Source organism: Taudactylus pleione, unplaced genomic scaffold (assembly GCF_031769625.1).
Source record: "Taudactylus pleione unplaced genomic scaffold, aTauple2 ptg000041l, whole genome shotgun sequence".
Taxonomy (NCBI): domain Eukaryota; kingdom Metazoa; phylum Chordata; class Amphibia; order Anura; family Myobatrachidae; genus Taudactylus; species Taudactylus pleione.
Genome location: NW_028284443.1, coordinates 31,048,666 through 31,075,181, shown reverse-complemented (window position 1 = coordinate 31,075,181; position 26,516 = coordinate 31,048,666). Strand labels below are relative to the sequence as shown.

Genomic DNA, 26,516 nt, shown 5'->3' with positions numbered 1-26,516 from the left:
ATGAGACCCCAATATTAGAGACCATGGCATATGAAAATGTGCTTAAAAGGAAATTAGTAACTGTCAGTGCAGGTGCAGTGTGACAGTTGATCCTCCCACTCACTGCTCTTCCTTTGGAGCTCTGCCTGCTCCCACTGGTACATATCAGCCTGTGCCTTCAGATCATTGCAGTTTAAGGATGTCTTCCAGTTTAAGGCACTGGAAGACATCCTGAGTGAACTTGCTTAAACCAAAATTTCAAATCAGAGAGTCCACGGCCTACTTGGTGGGCACCATGTAGACCTCCATGGTCCTGACGAACTTCAAAAATAGCTGAAAACCTAATCCTGGTCAAACTACACCACCATGCCACATTTGGAGGAGCTAGGTACAAAGCTCTGGCTGTACATAAAGGACAGACAGACACATACACTTTCTTGTTTTTTACATAGATGAATGATAACAAATGTTGGTGGGAGGGGCCTCCCACTTTTATGCTAACTAGACATTACCTCCTCTTCAATTTATGACTGAAGCTAGGCTTTGTCTTCATCCCCTCAGACCCCTCTTATTGTCCCTGCTGTATGCTGTACTAACAACTTTTGCAGCATTGAAAAAGCATCCAGTCAACACAATAACGGTCTCCTCTACATGGAAAAGCTCTAAGCTATGGGTAAGTCAATTACTAACACTTTGAGATTTCTGTTCAGATGTTTATTTGTATCTGTTGGATATGTAAGAACAGTTTATAGCTGCCATTTATGCACTCCTCAGCTTTCCCTTCCTCACGGTTTACTTTTCTGTATTTGTTATCATATCACCGACAGGCCCTAAACCTTAATAAATTTCAATAAAACATAGTTAAAAAAAGCTGCGTGTAATAAAAATTGTAAAATATACTGTAGCTGGCAACTCAGATGTGCAATATAAGAGTTAATGAGGCACACCATCTGGGGACATATGGCTCATTTTATTTTGCTGTACATTGGATATTCATCTCTGATGTATGTAATATTGTCCTTACACTGAATGTACTTAATTGATGTGTATATGTAATTGTTATGCTTCAATAAAGAAAAAAAAAATGTTTAAAGAAAAAAATTGTTAATGTACTGTACATTTGCATTGAGATGCTTGTTTTGAATTCAAGATATTTCTGCACATGAAATACTATGCAACACTACACGAAACACTGGCTAAATCCCTTTCAAAGTTCTATCACCGGGGGGCTTCTGTTCACAAAATGGATGGTTTAAACCACATTTAAATACAAAATATATACAATTTATACCAAAATAGTAAATTCACTGCATACATCAGGAACCAGAAAGGGTGCAGATTATAGTTTTAAGATCATGCAGCACCTGTAAAAATAAGTGAAAAAATATTAAAGATTAAGGAGACAATCTTCAAAGAAAGAGAAGTATTAGAGGACATGTTCTAAAACTGGAGGGTGGTAGGTTCAGGGGAAATTTGAGGAAAAATTACTTCACAGAAAGGGTAGTGGACAAGTGGAATAGCCTCCTATCAGGGGTGGTAGAGGCTAAGACAGTAGAGCAATTTAAACATGCATGGGATAGACATAAGGATATTCTATAAAAGAAGTAAGGATCAATAAGGGTTGAGGTGATAATATGTTTAAAAATGGGGCAGACTAGATGGGCCAAGTGGTTCTTATCTGCCATCAAATTCTATATTTCTACAGCTTCCATATGAATTAATTGACAAATATACATATAAATTTATCATGTACCGTATTAACGTCAGGTCTCTTGTTTTTCATTTGGTTCAAGCACTGACAAGAAATGGAGTACAGTTTTTCTATTAGGTGACGTTCTACTTCTTCCATCTTTTTATCCACATAGTCTTCAAGAGTTTTTTCTTCCTCCTCAATTTCTTCTTTGATATCAAGCTAATGAAGGAAATTACTAATGTAGTTAATTGAAAGAAAAAAAAAAAAAAAAAAAAAAATATATATATATATATATATATATATATATATCCTGTCCACTACCCAGCAGTCCTGATGCCAAATAAGCAATAAGAAGATTATACACTCAGAAGTGAGTGATTTCAGGTTTTGGTCAAAGAGCCTGGTGATGGCAGCAACTATTCTCAACTAAGTATACCACGTTGGTGAGCAACGTGGTACCGTCACTTGCAGTCGACAAGTTAGTGTCCAAAAGTGAACCTGCCATTATGAACATTATGGGTCTGATTCTGAGTCGGGTGCAGATCTGTAGAAGTCCACAAATAGTGAGTTATTGTAAGCTGTACGTGCATAAAACCAAACATTTTTGCATATCTCCAGGCAATTCTGATGGATGTTGGCTGAATCTCCCCTTGCATGAAATGACCATTTTTGGGTGGCAACGTCACAACCAAGAGATCTGTTTCGTGGGATTGTCATGGGTGTGTTGTGGCCATGTAACCAGAGTTCCGTGCTATTCTAAGGTGTGTTTGTAGCGAAGGGAAGCCCATTTCTGATGGATCTCTTGCACCCTTCATGGGGCAGATGTAAGTGCCGATACTAATGATGACAGTTCCAGTTGTGAACAGAAAAACAGAGGGCGGTGCGGCTTCAAGCTTGAAGCCCTACGGTTACTCACACTAGCATAAAGGTAGTAAGTCTGGCTTTCATGGCTACCTGCAATGTGTATATGTATGTAAATATATATATATATATATATATATATTTTATGTATAAATAGATACATTTAATACATATATACACACACATATGTATACAAACATGCAGTATATTCTTTAATGTGATAAGCAATTTAAGTAAACTGCATGTGAACGATACAGTAGTTGATATTGGTGACAGCAAAAAAATAGACATTACCAGTAATGGCGGATTCCGTTGTTCATCAAATGGTGGAAGTCCAGAAATTATTTCCAACAATACCTAGGAAGATATTAGTCATTCATTAATTCAAATACTTTATGTAATTTATTATCAAAGCCTTATATGTTTATAAGTAACCAATTGATTGGGATATTGAGTTTAAACAAAATAAAATGTTTAAAATGATTAATAATTATTACAATGCTGAGGCATTTAAAATTAAATATTATATTTTAGTCTGGGTCAGGGCTTCAGAGTTTCTCTGTCTGTGTCATTTGATTTCAATGACCAAGTAAGCCAGGCCCGGGAATGTATTTTTATTTATTTATTAAGGTCTAGGGCCTGTTCCCTTCCAGTCAGCTGGTCTGATATCCAGTGGCGTCACTGTGGTTGGTGACATCCAGTGCACTAAATTGCCCCCCTCCCCCTGAAAAGGGGGCGTGACCTTGCAGTATGAGTTACTCTGGGGACGTGCCCAGCACTCCCGGAGATGATGGGCTGCCCCCAGAGACTCTCCCCACACTGCCAGCGACTCCCCAGTGACCAGGAGCAGCACAATGTCACAGTGGAGGAGCAGGTATTTTGGTGCCATCCTCTTGGATGGTGACCCCCGATGCAGTCCGCATCCCAATAGTGACGCCACTGCTGACAGCTGAAGAACATCCAGACGAATAAACAACCAACACACACTATGGGCCTGATCCAGAGGTGTACACACTGCCAATGTCAGACGTACTGGAACAATTATTTATCTGTCGAACTGTGCATGCGTCCTGATTGTGTCCGTACAGAGTTGCAGTTGTAATTTCAAGCCCACGCAGGAAGAAATGTATTCAAAATGTAGTGGGCGTTCCTGGATGGTGACACGGAGGAGGCTTAGCGAACGCACAGAGCTGCTTCCTATTATGGGCTTGTTATATGAGTGTAGGTGAAAGTGGTTGCTCACACAGACACTCCACCGCTCACACATTAGCTTATACTGGGACACAGAAGCTGCAACGGTTATAGGGCTGGTGCAAGTTTCAACGGTGCGTCCAATGGTGGTGTCTCAGGCCCTGCACATTCAGATGCACGTATGCACACAAGGGAAGGACTTTGTATCAGTATTTGTATACAGTTGTAAACGGGCAGCTGCGGACGCTTCTTTGTCCACCTCTGAATCAGGCCCTGTGAGGCGATCAGCAGTTGACGCAGGAATCTAAAGAATGCGATACACGTAGGTCTATAAACCATTAAACTGGTATCTTTCTAAACGTGCTGCCACTGCCATAAAGCAGATATCACAGTGTTTTTCTAAATTATCTGGATGCATTGCGTAAAGTAAACAAATGACTTGGTACCAAGATATGGTATCGTAAAAGTAATGAAGCAATAAACAGTGATAAAGAAAAGAATTCTGCTCAAACAATGCAAAGAAAAAAGATCAAGAATTTGTTGGAAGGGGTGCGCTCCTGCACTACCTCCCTCCAGCACATTATTAGTTACACTGAGCTGGCGGTCACTAGAACGCACCGGAGCTCAGTCAGAAGGGGTCTGACCTCTGAAGTGCACTACTGCACATGAGCAGCGTCTCCGTGCTCCTTTACTCCATTGCGTCGATGCAGACAGGAATGTGTGGGGCATGCTTGGAGGCAGCCCAGCAGCTCCCTAAGTGCTGGGCATGTCCTGTAGAGAAATGAAAATGGGGGGCGAGGCATCGCCCATGCCCGGAAAGCCATGCCTCCTTTTCGGACGCGCACATATGTGCCCTCTCTCTTGATTGGCGCCCTTCATTTCTGTGACAGCTTTACAACTATCTGCTGTCACCATACTACTCTGCTACTGCTATCACCATACTACTCTGCTACTGCTATCTACTGTCACCATACTACTCTGCTACTGCTATCTACTGTCACCATACTACTCTGCTACTGCTATCTACTGTCACCATACTACACTGCTACTACTATCTGCTATCACCATACTACCCTGCTACTATTATCTGCTGTCACCATACGTCTCTGCTACGACTTTCTGCTGTCACAATACTACACTGCTACGACTATCTGCTGTCACCATACTACTTTGCCACTGCTATCCGTAGTCACCACACTACTCTGCTACTGCTATCTACTGTCACAATACTAGTCTGCTACGACTATCTACTGTCACCATACTACTCTGCTACTGCTATCTACTGTCACCATACTACACTACTACTACTATCTGCTGTCACCATACTACACTGCTACTACTATCTACTGTCACCATACTACTCTGCTACTGCTATCTACTGTCACCATACTACCCTGCTACTATCTGCTATCACCATACTACCCTGCTACTATTATCTGCTGTCACCATACTTTTCTGCTACGACTTTCTGCTGTCACAATACTACACTGCTACGACTATCTGCTGTCACCATACTACTTTGCCACTGCTATCCGTAGTCACCACACTACTCTGCTACTGCTATCTACTGTCACAATACTAGTCTGCTACGACTATCTGCTGTCACCATACTACTTTGCCACTGCTATCCGTAGTCACCACACTACCCTGCTACTGCTATCTACTGTCACCATACTACTCTGCTACTACTATCTACTGTCACCATACTACTCTGCTACTGCTATCTACTGTCACCATACTACACTACTACTACTATCTGCTGTCACCATACTACACTGCTACTACTATCTACTGTCACCATACTACACTGCTACTACTATCTGCTATCACCATACTACCCTGCTACTATTATCTGCTGTCACCATACGTCTCTGCTACGACTTTCTGCTGTCACAATACTACACTGCTACGACTATCTGCTGTCACCATACTACTTTGCCACTGCTATCCGTAGTCACCATACTTCTCTGCTATGACTTTCTGCTGTCACCATACTTCTCTGCTATGACTTTCTGCTGTCACAATACTACACTGCTACGACTATCTGCTGTCACCATACTACTTTGCCACTGCTATCCGTAGTCACCACACTACTCTGCTACTGCTATCTACTGTCACAATACTAGTCTGCTACTGCTATCTACTGTCACCATACTACACTACTACTACTATCTGCTGTCACCATACTACACTGCTACTACTATCTACTGTCACCATACTACTCTGCTACTGCTATCTACTGTCACCATACTACCCTGCTACTACTATCTGCTATCACCATACTACCCTGCTACTATTATCTGCTGTCACCATACTTTTCTGCTACGACTTTCTGCTGTCACAATACTACACTGCTACGACTATCTGCTGTCACCATACTACTTTGCCACTGCTATCCGTAGTCACCACACTACTCTGCTACTGCTATCTACTGTCACAATACTAGTCTGCTACGACTATCTGCTGTCACCATACTACTTTGCCACTGCTATCCGTAGTCACCACACTACCCTGCTACTGTTATCTACTGTCACCATACTACTCTGCTACTACTATCTACTGTCACCATACTACTCTGCTACTGCTATCTACTGTCACCATACTACACTACTACTACTATCTGCTGTCACCATACTACACTGCTACTACTATCTACTGTCACCATACTACACTGCTACTATTATCTGCTGTCACCATACTACACTGCTACTACTATCTGCTGTCACCATACTACACTGCTACTACTATCTACTGTCACCATACCACTTCGTGACTACTATCTGCTGTCATCATTCTACTCTGCTACTACTATCTGCTGTCACTGTACTACTCTGCAACTGCTATCTACTGTCACCATACCACTCCATGACTACTATCTGCTGTCATCATACTACTCTGCTACTACTATCTGCTGTCACTGTACTACTCTGCAACTGCTATCTACTGTCACCATACCACTCCATGACTACTATCTGCTGTCATCATACTACTCTGCTACTACTATCTGCTGTCATCATACTACTCTGCTACTACTATCTGCTGTCACCATACTACACTGCTACTACTATCTGCTGTCACCATACTACACTGCTACTATCTACTGTCACCATACCACTCTGCTTCTACTCTTCTACTATCTGCTGTCATCATACTACTCTGCAACTACTATCTGCTGTCACTGTACTACTCTGCAACTGCTATCTACTGTCACCATACCACTCCATGACTACTATCTGCTGTCATCATACTACTCTGCTACTACTTTCTGCTGTCACCATACTACTCTGCTACTACTAACTGCTGTCACCATACCACTCTGCTTCTACTATCTGCTGTCACCATACTACTCTGCTACTACTATCTGCTGTCACCATACTACTCTGCTACTACTATCTGCTGTCACCATACCACTCTGCTTCTACTATCTGTTGTCACCATACTACTCTGCTACTATCTACTGTCACCATACCACTCCATGACTACTATCTGCTGTCATCATACTACTCTGCTACTACTATCTGCTGTCACTGTACTACTCTGCAACTGCTATCTACTGTCACCATACCACTCCATGACTACTATCTGCTGTCATCATACTACTCTGCTACTACTATCTGCTGTCATCATACTACTCTGCTACTACTATCTGCTGTCACCATACTACCCTGCTACTACTATCTGCTGTCACCATACTACACTGCTACTACTATCTGCTGTCACCATACTACACTGCTACTATCTACTGTCACCATACCACTCTGCTTCTACTATCTGCTGTCATCATACTACTCTGCAACTACTATCTGCTGTCACTGTACTACTCTGCAACTGCTATCTACTGTCACCATACCACTCCATGACTACTATCTGCTGTCATCATACTACTCTGCTACTACTATCTGCTGTCACCATACTACTCTGCTACTACTAACTGCTGTCACCATACCACTCTGCTTCTACTATCTGCTGTCACCATACTACTCTGCTACTACTATCTGCTGTCACCATACTACTCTGCTACTACTATCTGCTGTCACCATACTACTCTGCTACTACTATCTGCTGTCACCATACCACTCTGCTACTGCTATCTACTGTCACCAGACTACTCCGAGACTACCATCTGCTGTCATCATACTACTCTGCAACTACTACAGTATACATATACAGTAGTATGAAATTTACATTGTTACTTACCACACCAAAGCTAAATATATCAGACTTTATAGTGACTTCTCCTCGCAAGGCCTCTGGGGCCATATAAGCTGTAGTGCCAACAATTCTTTCGGTCATCATGGTACGTGCCAATTGCCCAGTTGCCCTTGTCAGTCCAAAGTCAGAGATTTTTGGAGTAAAGTTATCATCTAGAAGGATATTTGCACTAAGAGAAAAGCAATATTGTTGCTTAATCCAACAATTCTAAAGGACTGCTGAACACCAAAACTGATAATTTCAGAGATGAATTATAAAGTTGTATATACAGGTTGAGTCTCCCATATACAAATATTCCGAAATACGGAATATTTTTAGCTTTACTGAGATAGTTAAACCTTTGATTTTTGATGGTTCAGTGTACACAAACTTTGTTTAAGGCACAAAATTATTAAAAATAAAGTATAACATTACCTATAGGCTGTGTGTAGAAGGTGCATATGAAACAAAAATAAATTTCAAGTATGTACACAAACTTAATTTGAGCCACAAAAGTATTGAAAATATTGTATAAAATTACCTGCAGGCTGTGTGTATAAGGTGTATATGAACCATAAATACATTCTGTGTTTAGATTCGGGTCCTATTCCTAAGACATTTCAATATGGTATGCAATTATTCCAAAATATGGAATATTCCTATATCCAAAATACCCTTGGTCTCAAGCATTTTGGATACGGGAGACATATATATATATATATACATACGCACACATATATATATAGCGCACTGAAACATTGCTGTTTATACTGCCTCAATAAAATGGGATTTTGGTACCTACCGGTAAATCCTTTTCTCTGATTCCACAGGGGACACTGGAGATTGCTTGCGCTGGGGTATAGAGGCGTGGATAGTCGGAGCTGGCACTTTAAATAATTTAGAAGTGTGAAGCTCCTCCCCCTCTATGCCCCATCAGCCCTCAGTTTTAGAAAATGAAGACCGAGAGGAGATGGAGATCAAACGGAGTAAAAACGGAAGAGAAGAACACACAATAACCAAAGTACACAACTTAGTGAACAAACTGAACAGGCAGACTAAGAGCGCAGAGGTGGGCGTCCAGTGTCCCCTGTGGAATCAGAGAAAAGGATTTACCGGTAGGTACCAAAATCCCATTTTCTCTTTCATCCACTAGGGGACACTGGAGATTGCTTACGCTGGGGACGTCCCAAAGTTTTCCCCCACGGGCGGGAGCGCTCTGCGGAACTTGCAGAACAAGACGGCCAAAACGTGATGCCGAAGTAACAACCGTATCAAATCTGTAAAATTTCACAAATGTATTAACAGAAGACCAAGTGGCCAAACGGCACAATGGGACATGGAAGCACCCCTACCGGCCGTCCAGGTCGCACCCACTGAACGTGTGGAAAGAGCCGAAATGGACGAAGGAGTTCGACGGTCGACACCAACATAAGCCTGATGAATAATCAGCCTAATCCATCGTGCCAATGTTTGCTTAGACGCAGGCCAACCCCTCCGAACAGCATAATAGAGGACAAAAAAGTGACTCCGACTTACGGAGTGATGCGGTCCTGGCAACATAGATACAGAGAGCTCTAACTACATCCAGGATAGAAGAACCACCCGAGTCCTCCACCAAAGATGGTACCACAATAAGCTGATTTATATGGAAAGCCGACACAACCTTGGGAAGGAAGGAGACTACCGTCCGGAGTTCTGCCCTCTCAGAATGAAACAAAAGGTAAGGTGGTTTGTAGGACAAAGCACCCAATTCTGAAACTCTACGAGTCAATGCTAAAGCCAGGAGAAGGACCATCTTCCAAGACAAAAAACTTAAATGTCCACCTAATCCAAAGGTTTAAACATGGGCGACTGAAGAAACAGAATCACTAAGTTCAAATCTCAGAGTCTGCACTTCAGGAATGAGTGCCAATTTCCGTTGAAAGAAAATGGAAAGGGCAGAAACCTGTACCTTTAAAGTTCCAAGGCAAAGGCCAGAATCCAACCCCGTCTGGAGGAGAAACAGAAACTGGGACAACCGAAAAGTCCTAGAAGGAAGACCCCGACCGGAACCCCACGAGATATGAGCGCCAGATGCGATGATAATGCGCAGCCGAACAGGCTTCCTGGCACGTAGCATAGTGGGAAAAACTGAGTCTGGGATACCTCTACGTCTCAAGATCTCGGTTTCAAGAGCCACCCCGTTAAACACAGCTGCGTTAAGTTGAAGTGGATGAAAAGGACCCTGTTGCAGAAGATCTGGTTGTAGAGGAAGAGGCCACGGTTCGGCTGCCAAAAGGGACCACAGGTCCGGGAACCAACCTCTCCGAGTCCAGTTTGGAGCCACGAGAATGTCAGAGACCGACTCGTATTTTATTCGTTTTAGAAGACGAGGAAGAAGTGGAATCGGAGGAAACAGGTACACAAAGCCGTAGATCCACTGAGCTGTTAGAGCGTCTACTGCCTCCGCCTGCGGGTCTCGAGTTCTTGACACGTATACAGGGAGCTGATGATACAATCTCAACGCCATGAGGTCCACCTGAGGAGACCCCTATCGATGTACCAGCGCGCAGAACACGTCTGGATGAAGCTTCCATTCCACGTAATGGATGTCCTGGTGATTTAAGTAAACTGCTTCCCAGTTGTCCACCCCCGGGATGAATACTGCCGACAGGATTACTGACTGGTTCTCGGCCCACCAGAGGATCTGAGTTACTTCTCGCATGTCCATTCGACTTAGAGTCCCACCTTGTCGGTTGATGTTGGCAACGGACGTCGCGTTGTCGGACTGAACTCTTACCGGAAGAGCTGTCAGAAACTCTGTTGCTTCTGTCAGAGCATTGTAAAACGCTCTGAGTTCCAAGACATTTATGGACCACTTTCGTTCCAGGGGGGACCATCGACCCTGAAAGTGATAATCGAGCAATACTGCTCGCCATCCTCGAAGGCTGGCATCCGTTGTTACATTGATCCAGTCCCACAGTCCGAATCTTCTGCCCGCCAGAAGATTGCTGGATTGTGTCCATCAGAGGAGGGTCACTCTGGAAATTGGACTCAGACGGATCTGTCGATGTAGAAGCCGATGCGACCCCGACCCCTGCGACAGCAGGTCCAGTTAAAAAATTCCAAACTGTAGTGCCTCGAAAGCAGCTACCATCTTCCCTAAGAGACGCACACAAAGAAGTAGGGACACATTGTTTGGTCTGAGGACCATCTGAACTAACAATCGGATGTCCGGGGCCTTGTCCATTGGAAGAAAAACCTTCTGTGATGCCGTATCCAAGATCATGCCTAAAACGAGGAGTTTTTGAGATGGATTGAGATTTGATTTCTTGAAGTTGAGTATCCAACCATGTTGGATTAGGGTGTGATAGGTCAGCAAGACACGATGCGATAAAAGGGATACAGATCTAGCCTTGAGTAACAGGTCATCCAAATAAGGAATTATGATCACTCCTAGAGACCGAAGTAGGGCAATCATAACAGACATGAGTTTGGTGAAAATTCGGGGAGCCGAGGATTAAACCGAACGCCAATACTTGAAACTGGTAGTGATCCTGCAATATGGCAAAACGCAGGAAGGCCTGATGTAGTTCCCAAATGGGAACATGGAGATAAGCATCCTTGATATCCAGGGATAACAGGAATTCCCTCTGGTTCCAAGCTCGCAATGACTGACCGCAGAGACTCCATTTCTAACCGATACATCCTCAGATAGAGATTGGAGGACTTGAGGCTTAGGATGGGTCTGACCAATCCGTCCGGTTTGGGTACTTCAAACAGGTTAGAGTAAAAAAAAACAAAAGAAAAACAAAAAAAAAAACCCATACCCCGTAGATGTTCCGGAACCGGAACTATTACTGATGATACTAGTAGAGACTGGATAGCCTCCTGTAGAACCCTGGCCTTGTGTTCAGGTATTGGCAGACTGTAGTGAAGAACCGAGACGGAGGGGGGACTTCAAACTCTATTCAGTACCCCAGGGAAATTAGTCTGCAAATCCAAACATGCTGATTGTTGCCAACGGGCTCCCACCGCAGGAGACCCCAGGTGGGACGATAGACAGTCATGCAACCCGTTTCTCAGCTGGTTAAGGCTCCTGTTGACGTGCAACAGAGTGTGGGCGACCACTACTTCCTCTTTGCGTGTGAGCACCTCCGGCCCTACCACGAAAGGACTGAAACGAAGGTCCAGTGTAGGATCTTCTGGGAGCCGGAGCAGTTGATGGAAGGAAGGAAGGAAGACCTCCCCCCCGCTGTAGCCTGGGATATCCATTTTTCCAAATCCGGACCAAAAAGCATGTCGCCTGTGAAAGGCAACCCATCCACCAACCGCTTGGATTCTGCGTCCACTTGCCAAGCGCGCAGCCAGAGGGCTCTGCGGCCCAAAATAGCAGAAGCCGACATACGAGCACTATGGCGGATATCCTTAGAAGCTTCTCCCATGAACACTGCAGACTCACGGATGTGACCTGCTAGCACGCTTAACTCTTCTCTGGCGGTACCTGATTCCAGACCTGTAATCAACTGGTCAGCCCAGTAACTATAGCCTTGTTAACCCAAGCGTTAACAAGCTGTGCACCTGTTGCAGTATAAATAAATCTTAGAGTTGTCTTCAACCTACGATCCGAAGGGTCTTTTAGTACTGTAGCTCCCGCTACTGGGAGTGCTGTCTCTCAGAGAGACGGGATACGGACACATCAACAGGAGGAGGTGTTTCCCACTTCTCCATCATGGATGATGGAAAAGGATAGCTAGACGGAAACCGACTTGGAATCTGGAACTGCTTATCCGGCTGTTTCCAGGCCACTGAGAGCTGCTGTTGAGAGAACGGAAAAACAGCTGAGCTCTTCGACTGGTCATTAGATAATGCACACTCCTGGGATGTAGGAATTATATCGTCAGTAAATTAAGGCTATCTCTGACCACTAAAATTAGAGATTCCACTCCGGGAGAGGTGGATTCTAACTTCTGAGGTTTCCTCAGTATCCTCCGTTGCGAGGAATTCTTTGTCTGACTCTTTTGACTGTAGAAGAGTACGCTTTTGCGTTTTATTTTTTTAATAGGATGAGGGTGCAGACACCGCTGTACCCATAACATGTACTAGGGTGTCTAGACTTTGTTAATCCTGTCACCCATGGAGGTTGAGACTTACGAGCCTCAGCTACCTCTGTCATTAAGTCCATCATAGCACCTACCATGATGGCGCCCATGGCAGAGCTGATGAATTAGTAATATCCATAGATGGATCCCTTGCTATACAAGAATCACATAAAGTGGACCCAGTGGCACGTGGCTTTGTTTGTTTGCTGTTACACTGTGAACAGAAAAACAACTTTTGAGAAGCCTCAGTTTTAACATGGATACACACAATCACCACACACACAGCACAGAAGTATATGAAAAATAAACAGAAGGCTGGAGAGGGACACAGAGCAGGAGTACACCCCACTCCCCACCCACAGATTATGTTCCAGTACTAACACCCCAGTTCCCAGGGATGCAGTCAGGAGCCTTCTCAATATGCTGCAGTTCTGTGCCTCTGAGGAGGCTGAGATGCAGTCAATAAACACCGGCAACACGCTGTTAGGGACAGCTCCCTGCCGCGTCTGTGTGTGTGTACAGACAGAGGGAGAGAGCCCGCGCTCTAAGCTCCGCCCCTGTCTTCATGCTGGCTTGCCGCGCTAACATGGCTGCCCCCCTCTAACGGAGGAGCCCAGCACTCAGTCTCTCTCTATTCAGCCGCTGCTCGCCGCGACTGAAGTGAAGCAGCTCTGTAGCGCTGCTTATACACAGGGCAGGCAGGCTCTATAGGGGGGAGGGAGGGGGTGCGCGCAGCCATACTCACTGTGCTACCCGGCGGCTCTCTCTCAGCTGCAGCACACTCTTGTTAGTGTTAGAGTTGTGCTGTGGCAATAAAGGAGCTGTCAGTGCTTTTCTTGATAAGCGCTGCACACTCCTGCCTGTTCTTCTAAGAACAGGGTGCCAGGTACCCGGACCCCACCTTTAGAGAGGTGGCGAAGGGTACCTAAATATATGTAAAAGATGTAGGAAATAAAATAAATCCTAAATAAAAGAAAATAAAAAAACATATGTGTTGCTGGATCACAGCAGATTGTGACCAGCTCCGACAGCACATTTTCTAAAACTGAGTACTGATGGGTCATAGAGGGGGAGGAGCTTCACATTTCTAAATTATTTAAAGTGCCAGCTCCGACTATCCACGCCTCTATACCCCAGCGTAAGCAATCTCCAGTGTCCCCTAGTGGATGAAAGAGAAATAATAATATATCCATGTTCGGTATGACCTGAGTGCCGCATCCTTGGACGGGTACATGCATTGAATCATGTGGGCACCGAGTCAAGGTGAACATTAAATGGAGGCCGGGCCGGTCTCTCTGTCTGTCTGTCTGTCTCTCTCTCTATATATATATATTGTAGCAGAGACAGCATGCCACAATATATATAGTGAGTGGGTAGGTGTGGCTTGAGAGAATCCAGGCCAGGTGTTTCTTTTACACCAGTGGTCGCCAACCTGAATTGAGTTGTGAGTTACTTTAGAAAAATTAAACCTCCTGAAGAGCCACTAAAATTGTAGAAAAGAAAAAATCTGGCTAATAATCGGAAAATTTAGGTCATTTAATCAAAAGTAAACAAATGTTTAATACAAAATAACAATGAATTTAATTATTACCAGTGATATCGTTGTAGCATGTAAAAAAATTTAAGCACAGGCACATTTCACTGGTAAATACCGGCTCCAAGGAGGTACGTGCAGTAGAGGAGCAAAATATATATCCAGGGCTGCGGCGGTACTCACTTGCTCCGTCATAGCGTAGACACCGTGGGTGGAACCACGAGGAAGCACGTCAGGTGATTCATTTAGAGGCTGCGGAAATCACCTGACGTGCTTCCCTTTGGCTCCAACCATGGCGTAGGTGCCACGGGGAAACACACATCAGAGGTCACTTCCTCCTAGTTGACTCAACAGTACTGCAGCTAGGTGGGCTACCAAATTTAAGACCGCAAGCTACCGAAAGCTCGCGAGCTACAGGTTGGAGACCACTGTTTAGGAAAGTGTTGAGAAGCAGCTGACTGCAGACACCGGTCAGCTTGTTTTAACACTGTCAGGTAGAGTGAACAGTGCTCCTGATAGGGGACAAGCTGTCCAGGTGATAGGCCAGGGGGTGGATACTGTTAGGGGTCCTGGACTTTAGGGTCTAATGAAGAACTTGTATTTGCTGTATATGAAGGTTCTGCGAACACTGTTTTGGTTGTGAGGACTGACCTGTCCTGTTAACCCTGCACTTGCCTGTAAATGAAAATAAACGGGGGAGGCACAGCTGCAAGGAAGCTCAGAGCTGCAGACTGTGGCCCTGATTCAGAGCCGGAAGCTCTGACAGAGCGCTCGCTCTGAATCAGGGCCGTCCTTCTTAATTTTTAGAGCGGCCTCCTGGCCGCTCGTATAGCTGTGGGTGACCACTCACAGCTATAGCGTGCGGCCAGGAAGATGGTCGCGATGGACCCTTGTGGTAGGGTCTCAGAGCCGAGAGCACTCCCACTAACATCACTTGTGATGTCAGTGGGGCCGGCCCCAGACGGTAGGCGTTCCCATGGGAATGCCTCTGTCTGGGCAGCCACGCCCCCGATAGCGCCCACAAAAGGGCATGTGCTATCACTCAACATTGACAGCACGCCCCCTTTGGTACGAGACTCAGAGCGATGGCTTGCCCGTCGCTATCCGGGTCTCGCGCATGCGCACGACGGAGCCGGCTCCGTCGTGCGCATGCACGCTGGGCCAACATCGACCCGCTTGCGAGCGGGTCTGAATCAGGGCCTGTGTACGGGATGTACTGTATCAATGCAGATTTTGCGGTCAAACCTCTTAAAATTTCTATACAATCCGGGGCTTGAATGCTGCCCAATAGAAGCCTATGGACTTCTAAGAAGTCCAAGAAGGAACCAATCAGGTCCCTCCCAGGACCCCGAGTGTCATTTGATGTATGCACAGAAGGACCCATGTCGTAAACCCAGAAATCCTTCTATCGCAATGGACAGCTCTTACTGTAAGAGCTGTCCTCTGTGATTTGCTGCGGCTGGCTTGCCCTTCATTGTGCACTGGGAAGGATGAGGGGAGCGTGGGGGATTCATGGGGGATTAGGAGGGAACCAAGGACCTGACACTTCCTTATGAGCCCAGTGGCTGCTGAAAGATCACCTTCCAGCACCCCCCCCCAGTGGGCGTTTCTGAAATGGTCACATCAGATGCAACCAGGCCGATATTCGGGAATCTGCGTTCAGCAGTGCACTTGCCAAACCAAACCAAAATTCCTGCTTGGTTATCTGGATTTCCCTGTAGCTTGAAAATGTACCGCTTTATGTTAGACGTTAGTTATCTGCTATCCCGGCCACTCATCAGGACCTCTGACCCCTTGGAGCATACCTGTCAAACCTCTGGCCGCTGAAGAGGTTATCCTCTGTTCCCAGACTTCTAGCCCCTCTTTTTCCAAGGGGATCTGGTGAAGTGTCCCAGGTGTGCAGGGAAGTCATAATGCTGCTGTAACTTCCTTATCTGCGTGCAGGAGGGTGTGAGGACCTGAGGGCCAGTGTACACCACACACAGCAATGTATCCACCACAGCGGGCAGCTCCCCACCTTCTCTGTCTGTACTCCTCTCCTGTGATCCACCACCTCACTCAGTCACCACAGCTGTATATCAGGCCAACACATCCTGGCAACTCGTATCCCCAGCGCAATATATAAATCAGAAGAAAGTGTGACCCCTTTCACAGCATGCACTAAGCAGGGATACTAGTTATAATCCCACACCAGTAATATCATAATCTTTTTAGATTTAAAAAAAATCCTCTCATCAAAATGTGTTTAGAACATAATAAATAAAATATTTTTTCTTATGTTTCAAATATGCTATGGTGAAGTGCTACCACGGTTTCTGAGTTATGCACAGTACATAACTTAGTAATCTTGCCGATACATCGATTATTATAGTAAAAAAATATTAATTCAACTATTTATCAGATCATCTATTAATTACTGATTAGAACATCTGGTAATTCACTTATAATTTTGCTCTGTATGCCGGAGAACTGCAGATAATTTATGTCCCCAGATATGTAAATTGCAGATTTAGGGGTCTATTTACTAAGCAGTGTTAGGAGACAGAGTGAAAAGTGATAAAGTGCCAGCCAATCAGCTCCCAACTGTCATCTCATAGGCTGTGTTTGAAAAATGACAGTTGGGAGCTGATTGGCTGGTACCTTATCACTTTTCACTCTGTTTCCTAATACTGCTTAGTAAATAAACCCCATAGTATAAGAAGCTCTATGTATCGGAGGATCTTCAACTTTGTACCCTCACCAGAGCTCACTGTCATTTCGTGCAATGTATTAATAGAGGATATGAGCAATATAAATAGCTTTGTATAACAAAAACAAGAGATATGGTAAGAACTTACCTTTGTTATCTCTGTTTCTACGAAGTCCATAGGGTCCACAGGGTTGACCTTGGGGTATAGCAGGATCTGGATCCACGGGCACCACGCAGTTAAAGCTTTGCTGCTCCCAGGATGCACTTGGGTCCGTCCTCCTCTATACCCCGCCCCCGGCCACAGGCACCTCAGTTGGTAAGCAGCTAAGGCCGGAGGAGGAGACTAAACAGAGAGAAGGAAGACTGGAACACACAAGAAACCATACTCACAGAAATGGGAGACGGAAAACCGGTGACCAGACACACAGCCCATTTGAAGCCAGGTGCGTCAGGGCGGGCGCCCTGTGGACCCTATGGACTTCGTAGAAACAGAGATAACAAAGGTAAGTTCTTACCATATCTCTTGTTTTCTACTTCAGGGTCCATAGGGGGTCCACATGGTTGACCTTGAGGATGTCCCAAAGCAGTTCAACTAAGGGCGGGGACGCTCCTGTGCTGAAAGGAGTACCCGGCGCCCAAAGGATGCATCCTGAGAGGCGAAGGTGTCAAACGCATAGAACCTCAAAAACGTTTGAATTGAAGACCAAGTGGCCGCCTTACACAGCTGAACAGCGGAGGCGCCACGTCTAGCAGCCCAAGAGGGACCCACAGAACGAGTGGAATGAGCCTTAACAGAGGCTGGCACAGGTAAACCCTCCTGTGCATAAGCCTCACAAATAACGGAACAAAGCCAACGGGCTAACGTTTGCTTGTTGGCAGGCCAACCCCTCTTGTGAAAACCGAAGAGGACAAACAAAGAATCCGACTTCCTAACTGAAGCAGTCCGGTCCACATAGATTCTAAGTGCCCGGACTACATCTAAGGAAGCCTCACCAGCTGAAAGATCAGGTGACTGAAAAGCTGGCACAACAAGTTCCTGATTAATGTGGAACTTTGAGACCACTTTGGGCAAAAACTCAGGACGAGTGCGGAGCACCGCTCTGTCCTGATGAAAAATCAGAAAAGGGGGGCGACAGGAAAGCGCCCCCAACTCTGACACCCTCCTGGCAGAAGCAATTGCTAGGAGAAAAACGGTCTTGAACGTCAGCCACTTGAGGTCCACCACCTCAAGAGGCTCAAAAAGAGGACCCTGCAAGACCCGTAGCACCACCGCCAAGTCCCAAGGAGCCACAGGAGGCACGAAGGGAGGCTGTATCCTGAGAACACCCTGGAAAAAGGTGTGAACATCCGGTAGTGTAGCAATCCGTCGCTGAAACCACACGGACAAAGCAGACACATGAACCTTCAGAGAGGCCAGGCGTAAGCCGAGGTCCAAACCTGATTGAAGGAACTCCAAGATTCTGGAAACCCGGAACACCTGAGGATCATAGTTTCTGGATTCACACCACTGAAAGTAAGTGCGCCACACCCTGTGGTAAATCCGTGCGGAGGCAGGCTTGCGTGCCCTAAGCATGGTACCAATGACCGAACTGGAGAAACCCCTAGACCTCAAGACGGCTGTCTCAAGAGCCACGCCGTCAAAGACAGCCGACCCAGATCCGGGTAAAGGCAGGGCCCTTGAGACAACAGGTCCCGACGCTGAGGAAGAAGGTACGGAGCATCGATGGAGAGACACCTCAGATCGGAGTACCAAGGACGTCTGGGCCACGCCGGAGCAACCAGCACGAGCGTGCCGCCGTCCTGCTTGAATTTCTGCAGAACCCGAGGAAGTAAGGATATCGGAGGAAACAGATACGCCAGGTGAAACGTCCATTTCACCGACAGCGCGTCTACCAGACTGGCGCCTGCGTCTCTTGTCCTTGACCCGTAAACGGGCAACTTGTGATTGTGACGGGAGGCCATCAAGTCCAGCCCCGGCAGCCCCCACCTGTCCACGAGTAGCTGAAACACCTCTGGGTGAAGCGACCATTCCCCTGGATGCACGTCGTGACGGCTGAGGAAGTCCGCCTCCCAATTGAGGACTCCGGGAATGAAGACTGCCGAGATCGCTGGAATGTGACACTCCGCCCAAGCAAGGATGCGAGACACCTCCGACATCGCTGCCCGACTGCGAGTTCCTCCTTGGTGGTTGATATACGCCACCGTGGTGGCGTTGTCGGACTGCACCTGAACCGCCCTTCCGTGAAGAGCGGGACCGGACGACTGCAGGGCCCGAAAAACTTGCCCGCAGTTCCAGAATGTTGATGGGAAGAAGAGCTTCTTCCGCAGACCAACGACCCTGAAGTGACAACGAGCCGGTCACTGCCCCCCAACCCCGAAGACTGGCATCCGTCGTGAGCAGGACCCAGTCCGGGATCCAAAAGGGGCGCCCCTCGACCAGATGAGCTGTCTGAAGCCACCAAGCCAAAGACTGCCGAACCTCCGGGGACAACACCAGCAACTGAGAGCGGATCCGGTGACGTAACCCGTTTCATTCTGATAGAATCAGCCCCTGCAGGGGCCGGGAATGGACCTGGGCAAATTCCACTATGTCGAATGTTGACACCATGAAGCCCAAAACCCTCATAGCCGAATGGACCGACAGGCGGCAACTGCTCAGGCAACTGTGTATCCTCAGCTGCAGGGAGGAGACCTTCTCCGGGGTCAGGAAGATCCTTTGCTGACGAGAATCCAGCAGGGCTCCCAAATGAACCATCCGCTGAGATGGAATCAGGGAGGACTTTTTCCAATTTATCAGCCACCCGTGCGCTTGCAGGCAAGCGACCGTCAAGTGGAGATGTTGAAGCAGTACCTCCGGGGAACTCGCCAGCAACAGGAGGTCGTCCAGATACGGTAGTAGCCGCACATTCTGGTTCCGAAAATGTGCGGCCATGACTGCCATAATCTTCGTGAACACCCTCGGTGCCGTGGAGAGACCAAAGGGTAGCGCCCAGAACTGGTAATGGTGTTGAAGGATAGCGAACCTCAGATACCGCTGGTGCGAAGGTGCTATCGGAACATGGAGGTAGGCGTCCTGGATATCCAGGGACACCATGTAATCCCCCGGTTCCATCGCCAGAATGATGGAACGTAACGTTTCCATCCTGAACTTGGGAACTCTGAGGAATTTGTTCAGAGACTTCAAGTTGAGGATAGGGCGATGAGAACCATTGGGTTTCCGCACCAGAAACAGAGAAGAATAGTACCCCGTCCCTCGTTGTAATTGAGGAACGGGAACAATGACCCCTGCTGTCAGCAAGGACTCTATAGCTTCCTGAATCTGCAAAGACTTGGTCGTATCCTGAGAAGGACTCGTGCAGAAAAACTGGTGGGGCGGTCTGTGCCGAAAAGACAGGGCGTACCCCTGGGAGACCACTTCTCGAACCCAGGCATCCGTGGTGGTATTGTGCCAGCACTGGGCAAATAGAAGAAGTCGGCCTCCCACTCTGGGGTCCCCCAGAGGGAGGCCCGTCCCATCAGGCAGAAGGTTTATCTTCCTGCTTGGAAGAAGGGCGCCTGGCACTCCAGGCCTGCTTCTTGGGCTTAGAAGCGGCCTTGGTCGTCGACTGCCTCGGGAAGGACTGACCTTTGGCCTTGCCCTGAACCCGAAAGGACCGAAAAGCAGAGCTCCGTACCTTGGTAGGAGCTGAAGCCGAAGGGAGGAAGGCTGATTTAGACTTAGCCAGAGTGTCCACAATTTTGTCCAAGTCTGGACCAAAAAGCAACTCCCCATTAAAAGGTAAGGCCTCCAGCCCCTATTTGGAGTCAGCGTCAGCTTTCCAAGACCTCAGCCACAAGGACCGACGCGCCGACACAGCTGCAGCCGACACCCGAGAGGTTAGCAGGCTTGCATCTAACGATGCTTCCCCAATGTAGGAAGCCGCATCTCTCATTTGACCGATCAACGCTCTCTGGATCTCCGGAGCATCTTACGGAAAGGTATCCTCCAAAGCATTGGCCCAGCTCTCGATGGCCTTAGCCACCCAAGAGATGGCCATGGACGGACGGGCCACCGCCCCCGAGAGAGAGTAGATAGACTTCAAACAAGTCTCCACCTTCCTGTCCGTGGGATCTTTCAGGGAGGAGATCGATGGCAAAGGCAGCGTAGCTCTTTTAATTAAGCGGGTAACGTGGGAATCCACCGCTGGAGGAGTTTCCCACTTCCTGCAATGAGCCTCCGGAAACGGATAGTTCGAAGCCAACCGCTTCTGCGGTTGGAACCTCTTGCTGGGCAACTGCCAGGCCCCTGCCATATGATCCGTCAATTGATCGGACAGGGGAAAAACCGTCGAAGCTACCTTGGCCTTTTTAAAATTTGGGTATTTTGACCTGGGGGCGGGCACATCCTCCTCAATGTGAAGGATGGCCCGCACCGCCCTAACCAATGCCGGCACATTAATGGAAGACTTAGCCTCCATCTCCTGGGCCCCGGCATCCGAGTCAGAGTCTTCATGGATCTCCCCGTCATCCGAAGACACGTCCGTGTCCGTGAACTGAGCTGCCAGTGAAGCCGGAACGGAACGCTTGGACGCCCGTGGGGGCAAATCACTGTGCAACATATTTTGAAAAGCCGATGACGAAGCCGCCAGACTCTGAACAGAGCTGGAGAGGACGTCCACCCAAGGCGGGGGTACTGCCTGAGGATACCCCTGAAAAGGTACCATCGACTGCTGCGGCACCGTGGGGGATTGCACGTATACCGGCAAACCCGCATAAGGACCCACAGTCTGAGACCCCGGAGGAGACTGTACCAGACGAGTCACACCCGGGGAACGGGGGATGGTAGGCTGGGGCAACGCCCTAGAAGGGGCCGCAGTCGGGACCGCAAGTCGGTCCGCGATTGACGCCAGCACTTGCGTAAACATCACCCACGGAGGATCCTGCGCCACCGGGGGTTTACAGGGTCCAGGTACCAACTGGCACCGCCCGCACAGACCGTCCTGAGACAAATCTGCCCCGTTAACCCCTGCCGAACAGCGTCGGCAGGAAAACACCACAGGAGCCTTGAAGCACTCATTCCCCTCATCAGACATGACACAAACTTTTTTGCAATAAAAGTGTCTCACCGAAACGAGGTAAGGCGATTAACACCCACGCACTCCCAAGTATGCAACCCAAACAGCCCACAATATGGTACTGAGGAGCACACTGCAGTATGTGACGGACCTCACAAATACGTAGATTTATATAAGTGAGGTACACGGAAAGAACACCCCTCCCCCACGCACCTGCGGGCCGTAGGAGAAGGAAAGGGATAGGTAAAAAGCTGACAGTAAGTAGAAAATAAGCACAGACAGCAGCACTAGCAAAAGTCACATACCATGCAGAGAAGTATTACTCACTGCACCTTCCACTACAATCAACCTCCCAGATTCAGTGTCTGGGAGGGCTATAGCGCTGCGAACACCGTCCTGATCAGGGGAGAGGTACGCAGGGGGACTGGTCCACTGTAAGCCTGCCTGGGAGCTCTGCGATGCTGCCTGAAGATGGCCGCCGGAGAGCACAGAGGAGGAGTGGCCAGGAGATAACAGCCCAGCGACGCCAGCACGCTTGAGAGAAGGCGCGCTGGGCTGAGGGGAGGAGCACTGAAGCAGGGAAGGCTGCCTCCCCTGCTAGCATGAAACCCCCAGGGAAGCCGGTTCCCCGCCGGTCTTACACCCTGGAGGTCAGCAGACACGCGGGGTATTCCACATCGTGGGGGAGCCCGCCGCCGCTACTAGCGCCGCCGGTCTGTCTCCAGAGACCGGCAGCATGAAGACTGCATTATCCCCGCGTGCAGCGCTGACAGCGCTGCACGCGGCTTACCTGGCCCCTTCAGTCCGGCAGCAGTCCTTGGGAGGTCCCGGAGCCACGCTAGTACTGACTCCGGGGTCCCGCTGCGATCCCCAGATCAGTACCGGCGTCGCAGCGCCAGCGGGGCTGTTGGAGCGGCAGCGTAGACGTCCAGATGGACAGTCTGATGCTGCCGTTCTGAAGACAGTAAAAATAAAATAATAAAATCTTTTTAAAAATAAAAAATAAAGCTTAGGGGCTGCTTATGCAGCCCCACTGCGCAGGGTGACCCGACTCCGGCCGGGCACCAACTAAAACTGAGGTGCCTGTGGCCGGGGGCGGGGTATAGAGGAGGACGGACCCAAGTGCATCCTGGGAGCAGCAAAGCTTTAACTGCGTGGTGCCCGTGGATCCAGATCCAGCTATACCCCAAGGTCAACCCTGTGGACCCCCTATGGACCCTGAAGTAGAAAGATAAAGTTTACCTCCCTAGAGCTTTTTATATCTCTATACACTGTATGTATAAAATATAGTTCCCTATTCTGGGATCTGTGTGTTCGTTTGGGCTAATCCCTTGAACCACTGGACAGATTTTGATGGGGTTTTCACTATTCTATACAGCACTGGTCGAGGAAGGCTCATCTGTGACTATTTTAATGAAGCAGTCACAGAAAAAAATCTAATCTTACACCAAGTTAAAGTACATTAGCTGCCCATAGTGCTGAAACAGCAATGCGAGTCAATCAGAGCTAGCAATGTGCCCTGTTGCTTAGCAGCAGCCTAGAGAGGAGAGGGAGCCAGGGAATGGAGCAGGATCAAGTCTGAGGCAGACCAGTGACGTGTGGTGAGGTTAATGGCTGGGGAGGCACACATGTATAAAAACACAGTTATATCAAAACTCTGGAGCATGACGGAGTATGATAGGCTCGCCTCTCTCAGCCAATGAACGCTCGGCGGCATGGTTTCCATAGTGAAACCCGCCGCTGAGCTCTCATTCGGGAAGTACTGTCCTTATAGGACGGTACTTAAGAACGTGGGTCCGCGAAAATCATTTGTTTATTTTGCAAAGTACGGGGATGCCTACTTTGGACCGAAGAGGACCCGAACTTCGCAAGAGACAAGGTGAGTATAGATATTTTTTTACAGGTACACAATGGATATTCTACATGGAGAAGAGGACACGAGGGGTTCAGGGATACATAGGTGAGTATGTGTACATGTGTGTGTGCGCGCATGTATGTATAATAAACTTATACTCTGTACGGTGTGTGTGTCCTGCGTTTATTTTAATATTGCTTTTGCAGTGGAACTACAGGTACCAGCGGGCCCGTAATGCCGCAAATGCTGGTACGTGTGGTTCTCAAGTACCAGCATGTGGGGGAGGCTTGTTGGGATCTGCAGTTCCACAGCAAAAGACAATATTTTTACTTTTAGCAAATGCACAACACTAAACTATCAACCCGGCACCCACTGCTCCAGGGGTGCCAGGGATAGACCCGGGCTATCAGCCTAGGCCTGGGGTGCCCTGGAGAGGGGGACCACTTTATTTGGGGGGTCCACAGCCCCCAAGGGATCCCTGACCTTGGCTGGCTAGCAGTCAGGATTAATTCTTCGGCTGGGGGGGCCCGGTGAAAGGGCTCCCCTGGCTGTGGCATTAGCCCACCGCTAGTAAAAGTCTGGTGTTGGTTCTGGATAATACAGGGGCACCCTACGCATTTTTTATTTAGAGCCCAGTGCTAGTTGCTCAAAGTACGGGGAACCCCTACGTCGTTTGTCCCTCGTATTTTGTCAACCAGGGCTGGTTCTGACTAGCCCGGTGCTGGTTGTGCTTAAGTACGGGGGACCCCTACATCGTTTGTCCCCCGTATTTTGCACAACCAGCACTGGGTCACTAAAGCCTGAGGCTGGTTGCTATTTTGGGGGAGAGGCCACACTGTTTTTTTTCTTACACAGGTTTTCATTTTTTAAACAGCAGTACAGACGGGTCTCACTGATCTCATCCGTGCATCTGTGTTTATTTTTTTACAGACGGATGCATACAACACGGATAACCCTGATCCTTGCAAGCATCTGTCTGCTATCCTGCACAATCTAAAGAAGGCAAATCTTTAGATCGTGCACGATAGATCTTGTGACACATCGTGCAGCTTTAGCTGCATATCGTGTCCTGGAGTGTCGGGGGGTTGCCGGGAAGAGTTCAAGGGAAATTGCTCACGTTATCGCATCGTGAGCACATCGTCTAGTGTGTAGGCACCTTCACTTTATTCCTATATCTGAATCAGGCCCTAAGATCCTTAAGTCAGCACTGCCATGCATTTAACCCTTGGCATTTTGTAACATCTGAAATTGTACCTACACAAACAATATCTGCTATGCAGAATATGATACTAAAGCATACACTTAATATAACAAAAGGGTCATCAACATTGTAGTCTGTCGTAGAGGCAGGGAGAGAGGACACCATACAGGGGTTAGTCACAGGGTAAAATTAACTCATAATACCCTAGGATCTGGATCCCTTGAAACATTGGTCAGTAGTCTCAGATGGAATCAGGCTAGTAAAGTGTCCTCTGAATTGTATCTAAACTGTATCTCCTAATACTGTATTACCACCTAACAACTTACAGTATATTAATCAGTGTATACCATAATGACATAAATGATACAGTACATGATGGTAACAGTATTAACTATCACAAGTAGAATACACATTAAATTAATAGCAATTGTGACCAACTTGGAAGGTTCTGCATCTGATATGCAACTGTCTAATATAAGCCAAAATGGCAGAGTCTGTAAAAAGACTAAAAAAGTATCTTGGTGTGGCACTAAATATAGTGAGACACGAGGTGCAAGGTATGGAGGTTGATGGTAATCTCTCGCGCCATCACAACATCTACAATGTTTTTTTTAATTAAAAATCATAAAAGTGATTTTAAATCTTCAACGTTTATGGAGACTTGAGAGTAGTGTAGAGCTTGATTTATTTATATCGTCATTGTTATTAATTATAATTGCACAATATTAATGTGTTTAATATCATTTGTGAAAAGTAAGATTTTAGGCTCCTTGTCATTTGCAATTTTCTGTATAGACCACTCAAAATTATCAATTGACAGCATACTCGCCAACTCTCCCAGATCCTGCCCAGTCCTAGTGACATCAAAATATTAATTCAATACTTTATCTGAATTGTCTTCTATAAAAAGATTCATCAAGAGTTTCTTTGTATGATAACGTCAGCGGGTGCTAGGTCCTGTTTACAGAGGCAGCCATTCACATGTTGGAGGGTCCTATTTAAGGTAAATGTTTGTATGTTTTTTAATTCCCTGATGACTGTGCCATGAATAAAGGGCACAGAAACGTTGGAGCATTAACACTACCTTTGTACTTTATTAGAGCTATAAACCGAAGGTGCCGAAGCTATATATTGGGACTTGTGAGAGTTCATGTGCGGTCACCTGGTACATTGGCGTATGAAGTGCA

At 47.2% G+C, this 26,516-nt stretch overlaps 1 protein-coding gene across 2 annotated transcripts in view; it reads right to left on the bottom strand.

Moving 5' to 3' along the window:
• Positions 1-697: 697 nt before the first annotated feature.
• IRAK4 (interleukin 1 receptor associated kinase 4) overlaps positions 698-26,516 on the bottom strand; it is a 62,705-nt gene continuing 36,886 nt past the window's right edge. For both annotated transcript variants that reach the window (XM_088458009.1, XM_088458000.1), the window contains exons 9-12: positions 7,922-8,105; positions 2,828-2,890; positions 1,733-1,891; positions 698-1,343 (exon numbers count right to left, since the gene is read on the bottom strand). In XM_088458009.1, coding sequence (XP_088314135.1) covers positions 1,296-1,343; positions 1,733-1,891; positions 2,828-2,890; positions 7,922-8,105 — 454 coding nt within the window. In that variant the 3' untranslated portion in view covers positions 698-1,295. The remainder of the gene's footprint in view (positions 1,344-1,732; positions 1,892-2,827; positions 2,891-7,921; positions 8,106-26,516) is intronic.